Genomic DNA, 22,619 nt, shown 5'->3' with positions numbered 1-22,619 from the left:
TTGTTGTTGTGGTCTTCAGTCCTGAGACAGGTTTAATGCAGCTCTCCGTGCTACTCTATCCTGTGCAAGCTTCTTCATCTCCCAGTACCTACTGCAGCGTACATCCTTTTGAATCTGCCTAGTGTATTCATCTCTTGGTCTCCCTCTATGATTTTTACTTTCCACGCTGCCCTCCAGTACTAAATTGGTGATCCCTTGATGCCTCAGAACATGTCCTACCAACCGATCCCTTCTTCTAGTCAAGTTGTGCCACAAACTCTTCTTCTCCCCAATTCTGTTCAATACCTCCTCATTAGTTATGTGATCTACCCATCTAATCTTCAGCATTTTTCTGTAGCACCACATTTCGAAAGCTTCTATTCTCTTCTTGTCTAAACTATTTATCGTCCATGTTTCACTTCCATACATGGCTACACGTCATACAAATACTTTCAGAAACGACTTCCTGACACTTAAATCAATACTCGATGTTAACAAATTTCTCTTCTTCAACAACGCTTTCCTTGCCATTGCCAGTCTATACTTTATATCCTCTCTGCTTCGACCATCATCAGTTATTCTGCTCCACAAATAGCAAAACTCCTTTACTACTTTAAGTGTCTCATTTCCTAATCTAATTCCCTCAGCATCATCCGACTTAATTCGACTACATTCCATTATCCTCGTTTTGCTTTCGTTGATGTTCATCTTATACCCTCCTTTCAAGACACTATCCACTCCGTTCAACTGCTCTTCCAAGTCCTTTGCTGTCTCTGAAGAATTACAATGGCATCGGCGAACCTCAAAGTTTTTATTTCTTCTCCATGGATTTTAATACCTACTCCGAACTTTTCTTTTGTTTCCTTTGATGCTTGCCCAATATACAGATTGAATAGCATCGGGGATATGCTACAACCCTGTCTCACTCCCTTCCCAGCCACTGCTTCCCTTTCATGTCCCTCGTCTCTTATAACTGTCATCTGCTTTCTGTACAAATTGTAAATAGCCTTTCGCTCCCTGTATTTTACCCGTGCCACCCTCAGAATTTGAAAGAGAGTATTCCAGTCGACATTTCAAAAGCTTTCTCTAAGTCTATAAATGCGAGAAACGTAGATTTGCCTTTCCTTAATCTGTTTTCTAAGATAAGTCATAGGGTCAGTATTGCCTCACGTGTTCCAACATTTCTACGAATCCAAACTGATCTTCCCCGAGGTCGGCTTCTACCAGTTTTTCCATTCGTCTGTAAGGATTTCGCGTTAGTATTTTGCAGATGTGACTTATTAAACTGATAGTTCGGTAATTTTCACATCTGTCAACACCTGCTTTCTTTGGGATTGGAATTATTATATTCTTCTTGAAGTCTGAGGGAATTTCGCCTGTCTCATACATCTTGCTCACCAGATGGTAGAGTTTTGTCAGGACTGGCTCTCCCAAGGCCGTCAGTAGTTCTAATGGAATGTTGTCTACTCCCAGGGCCTTGTTTCGACTTAGGCCTTTCAGTGCTCTGTCAAACTCTTCACGCAGTATCGTATCTCCCATTTCATCTTCATCTACTTCCTCTTCCGTTTCTATAATATTGTCCTCAAGAACATCGCCCCTGTATAGACCCTCTATATACTCCTTCCACCTTTCTGCTTTCCCTTCTTTGCTTAGATCTGGGTTTCCATCTGGGCTCTTGATATTCATGCAAGTGGTTCTCTTTTCTCCAAAGGTCTCTTACCCCTAGTGAGATAAACCTCTACATCCTTACATTTGTCCTCTAGTCATGCCTGCTTAGCCATTTCGCACTTCCTGTCGATCTCAATTTGAGACGTTTGTATTCCTTTTTGCCTGCTTCACTTACTGCATTTTTGTATTTTCTCCTTTCATCAATTAAGTTCAGTATCTCTTCTGTTACCCAAGGATTTCTAGTAGACCTCGTCTTTTTACCTACTTGATCCTCTGCTGCCTTTACTACTTCATTCCTCAAAGCTCCCCATTCTTCTTCTACTGTATTTCTTTCCCCCATTCCTGGCGATCGTTCCCTTATGCTCTCCCTGAAACTCTGTACAACCTCTGGTTCTTTCAATTTATCCAGGTCCCATCTCCTTAAATGTCCACCTTTTTGCAGTTTCTCAGTTTTAATCTACAGTTCATAACCAATAGATTGTGGTCAGAGTCCACATCTGCCCCGGGAAATATCTTACAATTTAAAATTTGGTTCCTAAATCTCTGTCTTACCATTATATAATCTATCTGAAACCTTCTAGTATCTCCAGGGTTCTTCCATGTATACAACCGTCTTTCATGATTCTTGAACCAAGTGTTAGCTATGATTAAGTTATGCTCTGTGCAAAATTCTACCAGGCGGCTTCCTCTTTCATTTCTTAGCCCCAGTCCATATTCACCTACTACGTTTCCTTCTCTTCCTTTTCCTACTGTCGGATTCCAGTCACCCATGACTATTAAATTTTCGTCTCCCTTCACTACCTGAATAATTTCTTTTATCCCATCATACATTTCATCAATTTCTTCATCATCTGCAGAGCTAGTTGGCATATAAACTTGTGCTACTGTAGTAGGCATGGGCTTCGTGTCTATCTTGGCCACAATAATGCGTTCACTATGCTGTTTATAGTAGCTTACCCGCTCTCTTATGTTTTTATTCATTATTAAACCTACTCCTGCATTACCTCTATTTGATTTTGTATTTATAACCCTGTATTTACCTGACCAAAAGTATTGTTCCTCTTGCTACCGAACTTCACTAATTCCCATTATATCTAACTTTAACCTATCCATTCCCCTTTTTAAATTTTCTAACCTACCTGCCTGATTAAGGGATCTGACATTCCACCCTCCGATCCGTAGAACGCCAGTTTTCTTTCTCCTGATAACGACGTCCTCTTGAGTAGTCCCCGCCCGGAGATCCGAATGGGGGACTATTTTACCTCCGGAATATTTTACCCAAGAGGACGCCATCATCATTTAACCGTACAGTAAAGCTGCATGGCCTCGGGAAGAATTACGGCTGTAGTTTCCCCTTGCTTTCAGCCGTTCGCACTACCACAACAGCAAGGCCGTTTTGGTTAGTGTTACAGGGCCAGATCAATCAATCATCCAGACTGTTGCTCCTGCAACTACTGAAAAGGCTGATAAACTCTGCATTGCTTTGCATTTGGCTTTTTGGACAGAGTAATGAACTTCAGCCACGCCATTTGAATGTTTCCAGATACGTGAATCTGATTGAAAATTTGGGTTAATTATATTACATGATTTTCATTCATCAATTTTAAGAACACCGCTTTTAATTTATCTGGTCCGACAGCCTTTCCGTCCTTCCTCTGCCCGATGGGTGTTTGAGCCTCTACTTCCACAATATCTGTGCCACTGATTTCATTTTTACTTGAATTAATAGCACATCTAGTGTCATGAAATAAATTTTCTGTACATTTTTTCCATGTTTCTTCTTGTCTTCTAATTCCACCATCAAGTTCCCTGCTTCATCCTCTAGTTTCCCACTCACTTTTCCTGCATTTCCCTGTTATTTCTTTGAATTTCTTGTGTACATTAAAACTACCGTATTTACTTTGATAAAAGCCGATTTCATCGTATTTCTCCACCTTCTAAAAGGTTTCTAATTTGTAACGGCAACCAGCCTCAAATATGATTTTAGAAGTGTATTTAAAACAAATAATTATGGTTTTAGCATTTATTACAAATACTTCTTCAGATGGTTCATAATGATTTTCTTGCTTTTTCTGCTGGGGCCTCGTTGTATAGTAGACATTGATTTTTGTGCACCAAGACAAACAAAAAGCGCCGCGCGGTGTGGCAGCGTGGTTTGACGCGCTATGTCACGGATTGCGTGGCCCCTCTCGCCGGATGTTCGAGTCCTCCCTCGGGCATGGGTGTGCGTGTTGTTCATAGCATTAAGTTAGTTTAAGTAGTGTGTAAGTCTAGGGACCGAGGACCTCAGCAGTTTGGTACCTTACGAATTCACACACATCTGAACATTGAACAAAAAAACGTTCCTCGTTCAAAATTTGGTAAACTCAACAGATTTTTTTTTTCTTTTTGACCTTCTTAGAAACATAAATGGAATGACTTTAAAGTTATTAAAACATGAAGTGGTGACTTACATGATATTTATTTCTGTGCGACAAATTTGTTGTATATTAGTGATAAACACTTTGAAGATGACATATTTTATCACGTGCCCATGTGAGTGTAACACGATGATAAGCGAAAGAGTACCGTTTCATCAGTAAACTGAGTGTTGTTCGATCTCTGTACTAACTTCACTGACGAGACTAATCGTTTCCTGCATGAAGCTACTGCCTGCTTCCCTGAATCTATTACTTTGTACCTCTTTTACAACTGACATCTAAGTTACTCTTGAAAACAAGCAGTTTCCGCCACACTGTAATTTAACTAAATGAAACTGGGTTGTTGTCTCTTTAGAACAGATTTGAACGACCATAAAACGTACCGCATTTCTCATGTCAAGTTAATCGACCTCTGTTTACTGATAGATAAGCTTTTTCTGATATTGCACTGCCTTACACTTCCTGGTTTCTACATGAACAATGCAAGTACGAACACATACTCGTTCACACAATCAAACTATACCTACAGATTTAGTGGGTATTTACTAAATGGATGCGTGTGTCTATGATCTTGGTTTTATTTTAAAGCTATATGTGAAATATGGAGATACCTGCCTAATATTTTAATTTACTACTTACTTTGCAGTTCATTTTAAACGAATATTATAACATATTCCTGTTGTATTTTAATTTACTGCTGACTCTGTGGTTAATTCTAAATAAATATTTTACCGTTTTCCTATAGCGTTGGCGATAAACAAACTGGTAACATCTGAATAGTAAAAATTAGTAACAACAATTTGACTGCGCAGTTTTATACTAACATGGTACAAATCCAGCAGCAAGCGTAACTAAATAATGTCTCCACTGCCACATGCAAACTTATTCGTTGTCTAATGTTAAAATGCTCTGTATATCAAAATGTCACTTCACTGAATTGTTTTTCTTTATTCAGTTGATTTATCCTATTGCATGGTGCGCAATAATAATCGACGTATGTACTGGGCTGCTATGAGTGATTCATTCATTTTCATAGTTCTGTATTTTCCAAAGTGTTCCATTTACAGATATGACAGATGCATGGATATACCCATAAACTCACCAGGTTTGCATTTGGCAGTTTTAAATGTTCTGCGAGTGCCCCTCTGGTTTCATGACGCACGTCCGAGCGGTAGTCAAGTCCGTTCCATACATTATATGTCAACACAGTAAACGGTCATCACAAAAACGTTGAAGCGTTCTGTGAGCTGTTCCAGTATTCTTGACAGTGGTGGTACGTAAACGCGGCCCTTAAGGTAAAGGAAAAAGTCACAAGGCGTTGGGCAGGCGCCTTGGGGGGGGGGGGGGGGGGGGGGACAAGGGGGGCCAGATCATCGTCATCTTCACATCTATGCCCAATCCAGCGATGCGGAGGTTCGTCGTTAAAGTAGCGACGAACACCGATGCTCTGTTGAGGGGTGCCCCATCTTGTTCGAGGATGGAATCACCAGTCAGTGTGGAAACAACCACGACTGCAGCACATCAAGGGAGGAGGTCTTCTAACAGAAGGAAAACGGCCTATACAGCTTCACCTGTGACACTACACAAAAACATTAACCTACGAGAAACTTCGTTCATGCACCACAATTTCATGAGAACGTTCAGTGTCCCACACTCTCGTATTGTGGAGATTACCTTTCCAGATAAATGAAAGGTCGCGTCGACGATGAATTTCAACCTGGGCGCGAAATGTTCACCATCTTCCTTTGTCGCCATTTTGTCAAGGCGCTGCAATCGCAACGCTATTTGGCACAATGTAAACTCGGTGAGTTTATGGTTCTAACCCCACATCAGTCATATTTGGACACGTACTGCTCTGGAAGTAAGGAACTTTGAAAACAAATGAATCATTTATAGTAGCCCTGTACAGCTCATGCAAAAGCAGCCTGTGCGCAATGGTAAAAATTATGTAAGCGCTCTATCGAGAAACTGACATATCCTGTCTAGGTGGATCTCAGCGGCCTGTTCGCCAAAATGCAGCTATATGGGACTTTGCCAAATGACTAAGAGTTACTACTCGAAAACGATCAGAATCCAGTGTGGTCAAAGAAACACCAAGAACAGAAGATTGATTACCATGATACTTCTAGTAAAACTACAGCTAGAGTGATTTTAATGCTGCTTCACTATGTTAAAGGTAACAGCATGTATGCAAACTTCCGATATTGTTCACTATTAGCCCAATAATGTGTACATTTAATGATACCTCAGTACCACTGAAGTGACAAGTGGAATACGTTTCACTTATTTCAGCTAGTTCTTTCATGGTGTTGCCATTTCCCAAGCAGTAGTATATGTGTTTCGTATATAGCTAACAGGTTGCACATTGTGGGTTATTCACCCACGCCAAGCATCTAGGATTTTTCCATTTTCTCACCAATTAACTTTCATATAAATTATGAACCAAATGTGATCCAACATATTACATATGTTATGCATATCTCTGTGTAAAACATGCAAGTTCATACAGCGTTGCGATTGGATGTTAAATCCTAGTTTTCCTTTCTCCATTTACCTATGTACTTAAGTCACAATAACCGGAGTTATTGTGCTTGATAGATACAGAGAGACAATACAACAGTTATTCATATAAACGAGTTCCGACACGAAGAGTTCTCATACCACACCTAGACCAAAATTTTATCTTTCAAACCGACTGACACAACTTTTGCATTCCAGGACTTGAACTGACAGATATCATGCATCGCTCCACTATCAACTTCCAGTTCACTGTAATGTACTGCGTGGGTTCAATGGTGAGTCCCCTAATTGCTTGGGCCACAAGGAACTGGATGATATTTATGCTGGCCTCATCAGTACCATGCTTCCTTTTGTTCTCATGTCAAAGGTTCGTTCTCTTACGTATTATATACATTTTTTAAATTTAATAGATCAGAGTGTCAATGCTGTGTGCCACACTGCATAATCTTAAACGCACTTACGAAATGATAAGGTTGGTGCATAAGTTCGTAGCGTTTTTCCCTAAGTTTAATAACCATAACAGGTAAACGTAACATAGAGTTTAGTCATCAATAACATATTTTTCTTCACTATTTACTACAGTCTGTCTACGCTGGCGCAAGATCAGGTGAATAAGGTTGGTTCGGAATGACTTCCAAACTCAACTCCAGTATATTATTTTTTTGTCAATGCAGCAGGATGCGGGCGGGTGTTATCGGGGACCAGCATCACTACAAGCAGTCTGTCTGGTCGTTGTTCTAGGACTGCCTGTGCAAGACATCTCAGTTGTTGACAATAAATGTCAGCAGTGATGGTTACATCTCGGGGAAGCAGTGCACCACACCATCGCTATTCCATCAGATGCATAACATTATCTTTTGTGGATGCGCGCAGGTCTTTGGAAGAATTGCTGCTTTCTTTTTGTCTCAATCATTCCTTTCATCTCCTTATGTTACCATCAAGAAATCATTCCCGTCAGCATTAACGATACAGGATGGGAATGGTCGCTGTTGTTCACGAGCCAATTGATGAAGAGCAAGCAGAGATGCACATATGGCTTGGAGCATGCGGTACTCGTTCACCCGATTTTCGAACTTAGCCCAACGAATGCAAACGTCGCACGATGGCGAAATTATCACAGTACATCACTTTTGCCAGTTCTCAAGTACACTGACATGGATCACTACGGATTAATGCGCTTTAGCGATCTTCATGAAACCCCAAAGGTCTTCCTGATCGTGGAGAGCCGTTAATGCCAAAATTATGCGCGGCATGTTGCAAAATCTCGCCACAGAATTGACATGCCCCAGCAGCTGACTCTGCCATGTGGAGAGAATATTTACAAGATGCAAGGAGCTGCATTGATATTTTACTCAGTCTCGACCCTGAACAGCAGTCGATGTCATCCCTACATACAGGGGTTGGGTCCCAGTTAATTACGACTGAGGAAGATGGACAAGATTCAATACTAACGAAACAGATTACACTTTGACAGTGAGATGTATTCTCTCGAAATTCACCAACATAGAGCCGATAGCAGCTTTCGCTGCTGCTTTAATACCGACTACACTAGACCCTCGCTAATCCGGCTATTCCTTGCACATATGGGTGCCGGATTAACGGAACTGGCGGGTTATGAAGAGCGTCTGAAATTTACACACAAAAAAAGTTTTGCATCACCTCGGTTCCGAGAGTTACGGAACATGTACTGAACATTGGAATAGAGATCAACATAAACATTATTTCCGCCATTTTTATTGCTCATGAAAACCACACATTGTTGTACCACCATACAGCGGGACCTTCAGGGATGGTGGACCAGATTACTGTACACATCAGTACCTCTAATACCCAGTAGCACGTCCTCTTGCATTGATGCATGGCTGTATTCGTCGTGGTATACCATCCACAATTTCATTAGGGCATTGTTGGTCCAGATTGTCCCACTCCTCAACGGCGATTCGGCGTAGAGTGGTTTGTGGGTCACGTCGTCCATAAACAGCCCTTTTCAATCTATCCAAGGCACGTTCTATAGGGTTCATGTCTGGAGAACATGCTGGTCATTGTAGTCGAGCGATGTCGTTGTCTTGAAGGAAGTCATTCACAAGATGTGCACGATGGGGGCGCGAATTTTCGTCCATGAACACGAATGCCTCGCCAATATGCTGCCGATATCGTTGCACTGTCCCTCGGACGTTGGCATTCACGCATCGTACAGCCGTTATGGCGCCTTCTATGGCCACCAGTGGCGTACGTTGGCCCCACATAATGCCACCCAAAAACAGCAGGGAGCCTCCACCTTGCTGCACGCGCTGGACAGTGTGTCTAATGCGTTGAGCCTGACCAGGTTGCCTCCAAAAACGTCTCCGACGATTGTCTTGTTGAAGGCACATGCAACACTCATCGGTGAAGAGAACGTGATGCCTGTTCTGAGCGGTCCATTCGGCATGATGTTGGGCCTATTTCTACCGCACTGCATGGTGTCGTTGTTGCAAAGATGGACCTCGCTATGGACGTTGGGAGTGAAGTTGCGCTTCATGCAGCCCATTGCGCACAGTTTGAGTCGTAACACGACTCCTGTGGTTACACGAAAAGCATAATTCAACATGGTGGTGTTGCTGTCAGGGTTCCTCCGAGCCATAATCCGCAGGTGGCGGTCATCCACTGCAGTAGTAGCCCTAGGGCGCCTGAGCGAGGCATGTCATCGACAGTTCCTGTCTCTCCGTATCCTCTCCATGTCTGAATAATATCGCTTTGGTTCACTCCGAGACACCTGGACACTTCCCTTGTTGAGAGGCCTTCCGGGTACAAAGTAGCAATGCGGACGAGATCGAACCGTGGTACTGACCGTCTAGGCATGTTCGAACTACAGACAACACGAGCCGTGTACCTCCTTCCTGGTGGAATGACTGGAACTGATCGGCTGTCGAACCCCATCCGTCTAATAGGCGCTGCTCATGCATGATTGTTTACGCCTTTGGGCAGGTTTAGTGAGATTTCTGAACAGTCAAAGGAACTTTGTCTGTGATACAACATCCACAGTCAACGTCTATTTTCAGGAGTTCTGGGAAACGGGGTGATGCGAAACTTTTTTTGATGTGTGTGTATTAAAAATATAGCGGATATACTTTATTAAATCCAAAGAGACATACATTTTCAGAAGCTGATTATTTTTGTTTAGATTCCTTTAATGTTATATGTAATTACGTTAGAGATGACGAAAAATTCGTCGAACATTGTACCCAGCATCAATGGCCTTCTGCGAAGAACCTCGCTTCAGCGTGTCTCAAACTTCGACGTTTTGCTTCGTGTCTAGTGAAATGTGTTTCCTTTTAGAAGAATGACACTGAAATGTAAAAATGCCACAATTTCAAATGCGTATAGCATTGTTCAAAACTGTAGTTCACTAACATCACTGCTGTGCACGATAATCCATTGTTGTGCACCATTTTGGACGTGGGCCTGATTACTGAGAGGCCAGACTACAAAGGGCCATATTAGCGACAGTTTAGTGTATTAAGTCAGTGCATTAGTTCGTAGCGTACATATTTCCAATTCGGTGATTGGATCTAGTAATTTCTCGGAGAGCAATCTGACTCTTAACAGGTCTGTGATTCATAGTGTCGAAATTGTGAATCTGGAAAAAACATTTCGGTCGTACTGGAAACATCAGTGAAATGAATTTCAGAACTGGTTGATTTTCCAGAGCAATCACATCCCATTTCAGCAAGGAACTACAGATGTGGTTTTCTCACGAGTGCTTGTGAGTGAACTATTGATTTCACTTTTTGATCTGAAGATGACCGGTGACGACCGAAGCCTACATTTCTTGTTGAAATTACATATGGTTATATCGAAAAATTAACCGCTTTTCTGAAAAAAATGCAATTGTTAAGCTAGTCTCACAGGTCACTACGGATCCGGTGACTCTTGTGAAAAACTACGTCACTAATAAAGTAGTGCATAGAGTTAAACCTGGTCCCCCGGTAAAAACTTCTTCGCTTGCAAAAGTGCAATATTCGTGTATTGAGATTGCTAGTAGCACCAACTGTTTCCTGGGGCACAAGAACCGCACCATGGCCATGCCCCCACAACTTCGGGCTGTAGACAGAAAAGTGGATTATTACCCACTTGACAGTTTGTAGCAACCTAACAAATTTCGCCTGGAGTCAGCTGTCTCTCTAAAGATTACTCTGAAGCAGAATTAAGTTGTTTCACGAGTGCCTCCTGTTTTCTTTTCCTTATTTCACTGTTATTAGAACGTTTTAGACCTGTCTTGTGCATTCAAATCTGAAGTTGCACATACTGCGAACTAAGTGGAAACTCGGCGCGATGTCTGATGGGAGGGACCGTAAAGGCATTTCCCATGTACGATCGTTCCCATCAGCCACTACGAAAAATGTCAACGTAGTTGGCGCGGGCAGTAAGTTACGCCTGCTGGTCTAGACAATGCACAGCCTGATAAAAAAAGTGCAGCACCCAAAAGACGTCGTCGGATGTCGGTATACACACTATCGGTGGATATGTAGAGTTGCAATTCTCTATGACATATAGAAGTCCCACCAGACTACATTAGTATCCTCGTGCTCAGTGTTGTAACCAGCCCGCTTAGGCTACAAAACAGCTCAACAGCATCACATGTTGACCAGTCAATGTGAATGACATAGAGGTGCTATGTACTTGTCTGAGACAGAGTTATCAGCAACTGACAAAGTTTGAAAAGGGCATCATTGTGAGTGTCTATTTGGCCAGCTGTTCGAATTGTGCCATATCAAAATCTGTGTGGCATTAGAACGTAAAAGCGACCCGAGGTTGGACTTAATGGATCCGTAAGGCAGGCATACTTGTCGTCGTTACCGATCGACCATGTCTGATCACCACAAGGGAGGATCGCTGTACTGCATATCATGCACAGCGCAACCGCTTCATATCTGCCCTCCGAGGGCAAGTAATGGACACCCTACAGCAGTCGGACTAGGGAATTACCGTCCCATGAGTAGGATGCCATTCAAAACGCAACACAGATGGCTACATCTGGAGTAATGTCGTGGTTGGGAAGCGTGGGTTGCTAATGAATAGAGCCGCATTGTGATCAGCAGTGAATCTTTGTTCTGAAATATCCTGGATGACAATTGTCAGCAAGTATGGCGGCGACTTGGGGAGAGGTTCGATTCTTCCAATGTCTCGAAGAGGCACAGCCATGTTACTCCCGTTGTCATGATGTGGGGATTCATTTTGTTTCCTCATCGCCTTCTGGGTGCTTCACATTTTCTGTCAGCCAGTGTATAATTGTCAGATACCTTACTTCTTCAAGGACCAAGCAAATCAGCTGCCATCGCCGACTGCCTTGAACGTAATCAAGAAATTAAACACAGCGAGAGAGTACCATGGTACGAAACGCAGTGTTTCTGAGACTGCATACTAAAGAAGACTGTCAGGCTTTGAGTCCGGCATTAAATTTACCCTCTAAGAATAATAAAAAAAGGACGCGACACTTAGGAGTTATGCAAGTACCGACAGAAAATGTAAAATTGTAAACTTTGGCGACCGATGGATGACTGTGTGAAGCTAGGCTGGCTACAGCTGGCAAGGATAGTGAAAATGGGGTCTTGTAGATATGAGGGCACAATTTCTTTGTGAATTGCATCCCGTGAACTGTGTTGAACAGTAACTGCGTCTCGCAGACAGGTGCGTGAACGATATACGCAGATGTCAGCATTTGAGAGAGGACGTGTAGTTGCCGGCCGGAGTGGCCGAGCCGTTCTAGGGGCTACAATTTGGAACCGCGCGACCGCTACGGTCGCAGGTTCGAATCCTGCGTCTGGCATGGACGTGTGTGATGTCCTTACGTTAGTTAGGTTTAAGTAGTTCTAAGTCCTAGGTGACTGATGACCTCAGATGTTAAGTCCCATAGTGCTCAGAACCATTTTTTTTGACGTGTAGTTTGGGTGAAAGAAGCCAACTGGGGTAATCGGGGAATCGTGAGACATTTGAATAGGAGCGATGTCACTACTCCACGATGTTGACAGGAACGGGTGAACGACGGCTGAACACAGCGTCAAGAAGGAAGCGGTCGACTTAGACAGATGACAGAACGTGAGAACCGTGCAATCGTCAGACTCTCAAGAGTCCCGGATTGATCATTATCGTCAATTCGATGTGCAGGTGGTGCTTCAGTGATCACAAGGACCATTAATAAGCGGTTCACAAAAAGGAGGCTGAGCTCAACGGGCGACCCTTGCGCCGACTACCATTGATCTCTGCACGCCAACAAGCCCGTTTACAGTGGTGTCGGGCACATGCTGCCTAGAATCACACTGACTGGAACAGAATTGTCTTTGGTGATAAGTCCTGCTTCCAGCTGAGCCCCGATGACCAGCGAAGACGTGATTGGAGACATCCCGGACAGCGGCAGGATACCTGCCCAAATGTCGCCCCTCATAAGGCACGGCAGCTAGGAGTGATGATGTGGGTGGCTGTCACCTGCGGCACTCTTACGGCACATTGGTATGTCAATGCTATTCTATGGCCCGTTTCGTTGTCTTCCATGGCAAGCCACCCTGAGCTCATATTTCAGAAAGCTAATACTCGCCCATGGATGGCGAGAGTTGCTACTGCTTGTCTTCGTGTTTGCCAAAACCCTACCTTGGTCAGCAAGGTCGCCAGATCTCTTCCAAACTGGAAATTTTTGAGGCATTATGGGCAGTGCCCTCCAACCATCTCGGGATTTTAACGATCTAACGAGCCAGTTGGAGAGAATTTGGCATGATAGCCCCCAGGAGGATATCCAACAACACTATCAATCAATTGCAAGCCGAATATCAGCCTGACAGCGTAAGGTTCAAATGGCTCTGAGCACTATGGGACTTAACATCTGAGGTCATCAGTCCCCTAGAACTTAGAACTACTTAAACCTAACTAACCTAAGGACATCACACACATCCATGCCCGAGACAGGATTCGAACCTGCGACCGTAGCGGTCGCGCGGTTCCAGGCTGAAGCGCCTAGAACGGCTCGGCCACTCCGGCCGGCGACAACGTAAAGGCCAGAGGTGGACCAACGCGTTTTGCGAAGCTCTTTCTCTTCAATGATTCAAAGCAGCGTAGCCGTAAAAACACGGTTCGCAGCATCTGAAGAAGGTGATTTGGCGGGTTGTCGAATATTGTGCACAAAAATGGAATTAACAACTTGGCTGAACACCCGAAATCACAAGGTTTTCTTTACAAGTCTTAGAACAATGCAATGAAATACATGCCATAGGACATCTACATCCTCCTAACCATTCCGCAGTTCATACTTAAGTTCATGAACCTCCAGTTTCATTCAGAGAGGCACCACGTCGTCGAACAACTTTCACTCTGTTTCTCGACCATTCCACTCTCGAACAGAGCGCAGGAAAATCGAACACTTAAATCGTTCCCTGCGAAATCTTAGTTGGGTTGGGTTGTTTGGGGGAAGAGACCAAACAGCGAGGTCATCGGATACACACACACACACACACACACACACACACACACACACACATATATATATATATATATATATATATATATATATATATATATATATATATATAATTGTTTTAAAAGGTCAGACTCACAACCTTTGCTGACATACATTTTGTACACTACCCCATAAATAGTTTCTACAATGTACAAATGTTGACAAATAGTGGCTAATTAGAAAACTAATTAAGTAAGGAAATGAATAAAATTGAAAATATCCAAATGAAAAAGACATGACGACATCGCTGATAGTACAAATATTAAAGAAACATGCTCCTCTAGCAATGAAATGAAATTCATGTCGCGGGCGACACCTGATCACCACCCGACGGTCGATAGAGCAATAGAGCCATCTATCGACCCGTTCTCCATACGTTGGCGTAAGAATGGGTCGTCTTCTCGAAAATAACTAAGGTTCCGTTAAGTGTGATCGATGTCTGTCTCGGCTTACTTCGTCTATCTCATCTCTCACCCGTCACACCACATCTGGCTGGCGGGTCGGTAAATGTCCGTCACAGGTAATTAAAGAAGTCTTGCCTATATTTCTTACGCTGTTGCAGCTTCGTGTGTCCATCCAGGAGAAAATGCCAAAAATCCATTTTGTCCTTTCCCGATTCGTTGTAGACGTAGCACACAAACATTCATGAACCTCCAGTTTCATTCAGAGAGGCACCACGTCGTCGGACAACTTTCACTCTGTTTCTCGACCATTCCACTCTCGAACAGAGCGCAGGAAAATCGAACACTTAAATCGTTCCCTGCGAAATCTTAGTTGGGTTGGGTTGTTTGGGGGAAGAGACCAAACAGCGAGGTCATCGGATACACACACACACACACACACACACACACACACACACATTACTACATTGGTTTTGTGGACAGGAAAATAAGATTCTTGGAGGAAAAAAAGTGTGTCCGATGAAATTGTGTGAGAGGCGGGGTGTAACAGGAACGCCAATATCTGTCGTGTCAAGTGCCACACTGGAGCCGTCCCACTACATGCTAAACGATGCTCATCAGTGTCCATTGTTGCACAGCTTAAACATAGGGTGATCGCTATTCCACGTGCCGAAGGGATGGACATGATTTCGTCCACTCCTATTCCGTCCCTGGTGAGGATCGCCACACCCCATCCACTCTCATCGTGCACTGAATAACGTGCTTCGTAGCCGTAGAACTCCGGCGGCGATGTAAAAACGAATTTCTTGTAGGAGTACAGTATCCACGGTCGCAGCGTGTAACATATGTTTCAGCTTTTGAATTTTAAGTGGTGTCCGAATGCCATTAATGTTTATGGTTGCAATGCAGTACGCCTAGCGTGTGTTCGTCAGTTGTCTGGGGGTGTCATCAAGCGATGGTGTTGAAAACCGAACTGCTGTTGGCTATCGGCAACCCCGTCGCTCCTCACCACATCAAGTTGTTCAATATTCCCCGGCCCCTCCCGGTGCTGGGCCAGGAATATCCTCAATCGCCCGGTCCTTATCTTCATCCTGCTCCTGTTGGTCCATTTCTTGCGCCCAGTAACCCAGCATATTTCCGGAACTGGCCGAAGGATGGTAGGCAGCGGTGTCACCACTCTGATGTTGGGCAATTGCCATCTCCATTTCTGCCTTCTGATCACCGGAAGGAAAATTCAAGTTATCGTCGCTGTGCAATTCCTGCGCCGTCATCTCGGTATCTGCTGAATCCACTGGTCGTAGGTCTATACTGTCGTTGTCGTCCACTGTCCCCTCGGGACTATGGCTATCGTCAGCAGAAGTCAGTCTTTCTCCTCTTCGGCGAACGCTGTTTCCGTTGTCTTGCTTCCGCATCGGCTGTTTGGATTGCTATCTTGCGTCTTGGGCCTGGTCTATCACGTTCTCGGTGGAAACACTGGAAGCCACCATGTTGAGCATGGAGCGACCATCAGCTGCATCTCTCGTGTGGGGTCCTGTGTCTGCTGTGGTGGAACCGGTGGTCGGAGTTCCAATCCGTTGGTGTCCATGTTCTCTATAGTGCGCAACTGCTGGCGCCCATCGGAAATCTCCCTCACTTCTTCTCTCAGGACCTCCACAAAGGTCAACGGCAATACAGTCATCTGTTGTGGCGCCTGAACGTCGTCCTGTGGGGTTTGCACTAAACGTCGCTGGAGGCATTCCGAGCGGACGTGACCTTCTTTCCCGCATCCCGAGCAAGTGCGAGGTTGTCCATCATAGCTTATAATCGCTCGACAATCCCCTATGCACAAATAAGAGGGAACATGCTTTCGCAGTTCAATCCATATTTGTCTCACCCCATTTAGGATGGGGTATGTAGTGGAACTCGTCCATTTTTCGGCCACATGGGATAGCACTGTACCGTATGGTCGAAAGGTGTCGATCACAAGTTCAGACGAAACCTCAAACGGAAGTTCGAAGACCCGTATGATGCGTATCCCCATTCCTGTGTGGTCGACTGTAACCGCACCAACATTCCCATCGGCATGACAGAAACTATATCCGTTCGGTGATCGTTGTAGAAGTCTTTCACAAGCGGCCTCGTCAATAAACTTGACACAGACGACGCTTGAAACGATCGGTAAATGGATTCCCACCATTTCTCATGGATCGATTTTAACCTCTTCTCTTAAAAAACGTTACGTCGTGTGCCTTTGGTCGCGGATAGTCGTTCGCAAAACTGAACTTCAAAGTCGTTTTTCTGTACGAGTGTGCCATCTCGTTCTAGACTCAAAACACCGCAAACGCGAAGCTACTCCGGCGTAAACCAACAGGCGCGCGCACCATAGCGCGGCCGGCGGGCAACACGGTCCGCACTGTGTCACTGCCGAAGGCAGACTGTCCGACTGAGCCACCAAGGACACAGACGATGGTGCGACTGCAGGGACTTATCTCTGGCATGCTCCCCGTGAGAGCCACACTTTCCAACTTCCTGTCCACACACTGTATTTGTAGTACCCCTGCCCACCATACTTATTACACGCGGCGGTCAACTACCGATTCCCGTAAGAGTTCGCGCAATTTGAGTGCATCCTCACTGAGGACGATCATTGGCCTGTACTCCTTATCTATATGAAGCTGGTATTTGTACAGATATAATTGGTGTTCTTGCAGCTCTCGAAGAATGAAGTTATAACGAAATCTAGATTTCATTACAACTTCATACAGGTATCTTGGTTTTAATCTTGTGATGACTCTACTAGATGGTAAATAGCACTATCGCCTGCGAACAATCTGAGAGAGAAAGATAGTGTGTGTGTGTGTGTGTGTGTGTGTGTGTGTGTGTGTGTGTGTGTGTGTTCGTTCCACATCTCCTCCTAAACCAAACTTGGTACACATATACCTTACTGTCAGACGACAGTCGTTGTGGGGGTAAAAACCACCGACCTATCGAAGGTGTGGGGGTGGAAAAGAAGCGTAGCCTGCGACGCATGAATTCCCAGATTTTATTCGTCCAGTATTGGAAAATGAAAGGCCCTAGCGACTAGCAACTAACTTTACACATAATTTCAAACCCCTACGAATTTTTTTTCTCGCATACAATCCCCTACAACAAGATAGAAGGTAAAATATTTATCGCTTACTACTCTTCTGTTGTTCATGAAGTAGAAGTACCACATGAGGCATGAAGTTACAATTTATTCCTTCTGCACTGACTGTTTTCACAACACATTTTATGGACGGTACGCATATATAGCACTGAATGTAAGTGCAAAATTATTGTTAGACACATAGTTCAAGAGATATGACGTCAAAAACAATGAAGTGCATTCCGCTTAAATTTATTAATTCGTTAGTACCGTACTAACTCCATTCGAAACACTTTTGCAGACGGTATCCACATACGCTGCTGACTGCACCTACAAAGTTATATTATTGTAAGGCACATAGTTCAGGAAATATGACTTCACAGACATTAAGCACGTAACTAAATACTTCGGCAACGCCGGGTTTCTCCGCTAGTTATTTATATACACTCCTGGAAATGGAAAAAAGAACACATTGACACCGGTGTGTCAGACCCACCATACCTGCTCCGGACACTGCGAAAGGGCTGTACAAGCAATGATCACACGCACGGCACAGCGGACACCAGGAACCGCGGTGTTGGCCGTCGAATGGCGCTAGCTGCGCAGCATTTGTGCACCGCCGCCGTCAGTGTCAGCCAGTTTGCCGTGGCATACGGAGCTCCATCGCAGTCTTTAACACTGGTAGCATGCCGCGACAGCGTGGACGTGAACCGTATGTGCAGTTGACGGACTTTGAGCGAGGGCGTATAGTGGGCATGCGGGAGGCCGGGTGGACGTACCGCCGAATTGCTCAACACGTGGGGCGTGAGGTCTCCACAGTACATCGATGTTGTCGCCAGTGGTCGGTGGAAGGTGCACGTGCCCGTCGACCTGGGACCGGACCCCAGCGACGCACGGATGCACGCCAAGACCGTAGGATCCTACGCAGTGCCGTAGGGGACCGCACCGCCACTTCCCAGCAAATTAGGGACACTGTTGCTCCTGGGGTATCGGCGAGGACCATTCGCAACCGTCTCCATGAAGCTGGGCTACGGTCCCGCACACCGTTAGGCCGTCTTCCGCTCACGCCCCAACATCGTGCAGCCCGCCTCCAGTGGTGTCGCGACAGGCGTGAATGGAGGGACGAATGGAGACGTGTCGTCTTCAGCGATGAGAGTCGCTTCTGCCTTGGTGCCAATGATGGCCGTATGCGTGTTTGGCGCCGTGCAGGTGAGCGCCACAATCAGGACTGCATACGACCGAGGCACACAGGGCCAACACCCGGCATCATGGTGTGGGGAGCGATCTCCTACACTGGCCGTACACCACTGGTGATCGTCGAGGGGACACTGAATAGTGCACGGTACATCCAAACCGTCATCGAACCCATCGTTCTACCATTCCTAGACCGGCAAGGGAACTTGCTGTTCCAACAGGACAATGCACGTCCGCATGTATCCCGTGCCACCCAACGTGCTCTAGAAGGTGTAAGTCAACTACCCTGGCCAGCAAGATCTCCGGATCTGTCCCCCATTGAGCATGTTTGGGACTGGATGAAGCGTCGTCTCACGCGGTCTGCACGTCCAGCACGAACACTGGTCCAACTGAGGCGCCAGGTGGAAATGGCATGGCAAGCCGTTCCACAGGATTACATCCAGCATCTCTACGATCGTCTCCATGGGAGAACAGCAGCCTGCATTGCTGCGAAAGGTGGATATACACTGTACTAGTGCCGACATTGTGCATGCTCTGTTGCCTGTGTCTATGTGCCTGTGGTTCTGTCAGTGTGATCATGTGATGTATCTGACCCCAGGAATGTGTCAATAAAGTTTCCCCTTCCTGGGGCAATGAATTCACGGTGTTCTTATTTCAATTTCCAGGAGTGTAAATTAGAAATAGCAGAGGACCTATAACACTTCCATAGGGAACGCCAGATATCGCCTCTGTTTTACGCGAAGTCTCTCCATCAGTTACTACGGACTGTGACCTTTCTGACAGGCAATCACGAATCCAGTCGCGACAACTGAAACTATTCTCCATAAACAAGCAATTTAGCTAGAATCTGCTTGTGAGGAGCAGTATCAAAATCTATTTGGAAGTCTAGAAATAAGATATCATTCTGAGGGTCCTGCGTCGATAGCATTCATTGCTTCATGAGAATAAAGAGCTAGTTGTGTTTCACAAGACCTTCATTTTCTGAATCCGTGCTGTGTGTCAACAGATCGTTTTCCACGACGCAATTCATAATGTTCGAGGAAAGTACATGTTCCAAACTGCTACAACAAATCGACATCAGTGGTATGGTCTGTAATCCATCGGATTACTCTTATTTCCTTTCTTGAGTATTGATGTGACCTGCGAAACTTTCCAGGCTTTAGGTACGGATCTTTCGTCCAATCACCGACTGTAGATGACTGTGGACCGGTGGAATTGCCTTTATTAAGTGATTTAAGCTGCTTTGCTACACCAAGGATATCTGCTTGTAAGTTACTCGTGTTGGCAGCAGTTCTTGACTCGAATTCTGAAATACAGAGTGTTTTCAAAAACAATGACCAAATTTTGGACCGTAACAATTACGATACATCGCACTTGCCTGCAAGGAAATGTATGCTGCTTGAATAGGCGTAGCGTAGAGTTTCAGAAAGTCGCAGTTAAATATCAGTCACTGCGCTTTGTCAGTTTGCAGTCAGTCAGAAGTAAGATGGCGTTCGCTCAGCAGAAGGCGTTTTGTGTGCGGCAGTTTGCAAAGAGTGCGTCAGTGATTTCGGTACAGCGTGCTTTTCGTCAGCGTTTTGTCATTGAGCCGTCCGCACCCAAAAACATTCGTCGTTGGTGTCGCCAAACTGAAGAGACAGGATGCTTGTGAAAAGGTAAGAGACCTGTTCGGCCTCGCACTTCTGGTTACCTGGAGGAAAGAATTCGGCAATGAACTATCTTCAGATGCTGCAGAATTGGCTTTCTGCACAACTACAGGATCCGATGTCTTCATTTTCCAGCAGGATGGAGCTCCACCACACTGGCACATCTACGTACCACAGTTTTTCAGTGACACTCTGCCTTAACGCTGGATAGGGCGCACGGGACTCCGAGACACTGCCGTGCATTCTTGGCCAACCAAGACCGCCAGATATGACCCCAGGCGATTTTTTTCTAGTGAGGATGTGTGAAGGAAAGTGTGTCCATCTCCCCTTTACCTCGTGACATAGAAGAAGTGAAGAATAGAATAACAGCCGCCATAATTTCTGTAAAAGCAGATTCATTTGTACGGTTTATGACGAATTTAGCTATCGTCTAAATGTTGTTCGTGCTGCTGCCGGTGGACACGTAGAGCATTTGTAATAGCATAGCTAAAACTTTAACATCTTGTATTTTGCAACTCATCCCATGTTTGTAATATGATTTTATCAGTAAACACGGAGTTTTGAAACCAGGTCATTCTTTTTGAAATACCCGGTATTTACGTCGCCTTCTTTGGTTTAAGAATTTCAGATAATCGGATTTAGTAATTCCGCTTTAGAGACGCTGTCATCGGTAACATTGCCGTCGCTAGCACGCACTGAAAGTCTTGATTGTGTCTTGCCACTGGTGTAACACATACGACCAGAATCTCCTTGGATTTTCTGCCGAATTTCAAGACGCAGTTTCGTTGTGGAAACTTTTAAAAGCACCTAATATTGAGGTTCGCTCTAAATTTCGTGCTTCTATAAAACTTCGCCAATCTTGAGGACTCAGCGTTCTTTCGAGTCGAAGCACTTATTTTATAAGTTTACTTGGAGAATAGAGTGATAAGTAATACTAGTGGTTTTAGCTATGTTGAACCAATGTATTGTTTATTACAGCTTTCTTCCTGAGTCACCGCGCTGGCTGCTCAATAAGGGGCACACGAAAAGAGCGTATTCGGTGGTGCACAAGATAGCCCAAACCAATAAGAGGCACGTTCCGGCCGACACTCTGGAAATTTTAAATGCGATGTCAAAACGACGGTCTGCGAAAATGGGAGTGCTAAGTTTAGTCACCAATAGAAATCTGTTTAAGAATACACTTAAACTGATTTTTGGCAGGTAAGTGAAAATGTTCAGTGTTTTGTAAAACGAACATGTCTATTAAAATTGACTGTCCTTTAGGAACATTGGCTTATGTATTCAGGTCAGTACGGGGTGTATCACAATTACTGGTGTAAACAACACGACATTAGAAGCAAAAAGGTCTTGGTAATCACAAGCCCTACAAACAAACTGCGAGATAATTGTGACTTTGTGGTTACCAGACACCTCTGGCTTGATTGCGTGTAAAGGTCATCCCAGGTAGGGAAAGGTAAAAATATTGTACAACATTAAGAAAAGTTATTAGAGATAGTTTGGTAGAAGTGCAGGTGTTTTGAATAAACACGACATTCTCATGGCTCTACTCGTAATTAAAGGAGAGGTTCGAAGTGTCGTCTTTGTAGCCGAGTGCATGCCTGTACCCGTCACCACAATAAGTTTCGAGTCCTTTCAAACACGCCGCGATCATTTCGAAATTCTTGACAAACACTGACAAGGCCCTGCTCCAACTCTTCAACCGTTTAAACTGGAGTGGCGTACACTAAACCATTAAGGTGGCCTCAAAAATAGAAATCCATGGGGTTCAGATCATGTGATCTTGAAGCCACGGTAGAGGTCCTCCTCACCCATTTCATCTTTGGCCATATCTGAGTGTTAGATGTCTTTTCACCATAGCAGCAAATTGTGCCGGTGCTCTATCACGTACGTATCACATTTTCTGGCGTTGCTCTAAGGGTCTAAGCTGTAAACCAACGTCCTGAAACAATCCTGCAAGATGATGCCGCAGAAACCGAAGGTAATTCCGTCCACTGAGTTTGTTCGGTAACTTGTATGGCCCAATGGGACGATCACCTACCGTCTTAACAACATATTCAATACGGAACGTCGATGTGGAGACTCATACACAGTATGTGGGTTGGAGCCAAGATGACTCAAAACGTGAGAAATGTGATAATTACACACACTGACTCGAGGGAACCCTGCTTCATATGTAAATAAAATGTTATTGTCAACCGTATG

General features: G+C 44.6%; 1 protein-coding gene across 1 annotated transcript in view; it reads left to right on the top strand.

The window, feature by feature from the left end:
* LOC124788685 (solute carrier family 22 member 7-like) overlaps window positions 1–22,619 on the top strand; it is a 122,918-nt gene that overhangs the window by 63,539 nt on the left and 36,760 nt on the right. Inside the window, exons 5-6 of the mRNA XM_047255967.1 lie at window positions 6,786–6,954; window positions 21,396–21,617. Of these exons, the coding sequence (XP_047111923.1) occupies window positions 6,786–6,954; window positions 21,396–21,617 (391 nt within the window). The remainder of the gene's footprint in view (window positions 1–6,785; window positions 6,955–21,395; window positions 21,618–22,619) is intronic.

This window comes from Schistocerca piceifrons, chromosome 3 (genome assembly GCF_021461385.2).
Source record: "Schistocerca piceifrons isolate TAMUIC-IGC-003096 chromosome 3, iqSchPice1.1, whole genome shotgun sequence".
Lineage (NCBI taxonomy): Eukaryota > Metazoa > Arthropoda > Insecta > Orthoptera > Acrididae > Schistocerca > Schistocerca piceifrons.
Note: the sequence above shows the minus strand (reverse complement) of the source record. Positions and strands in the feature narration are given on the sequence as shown.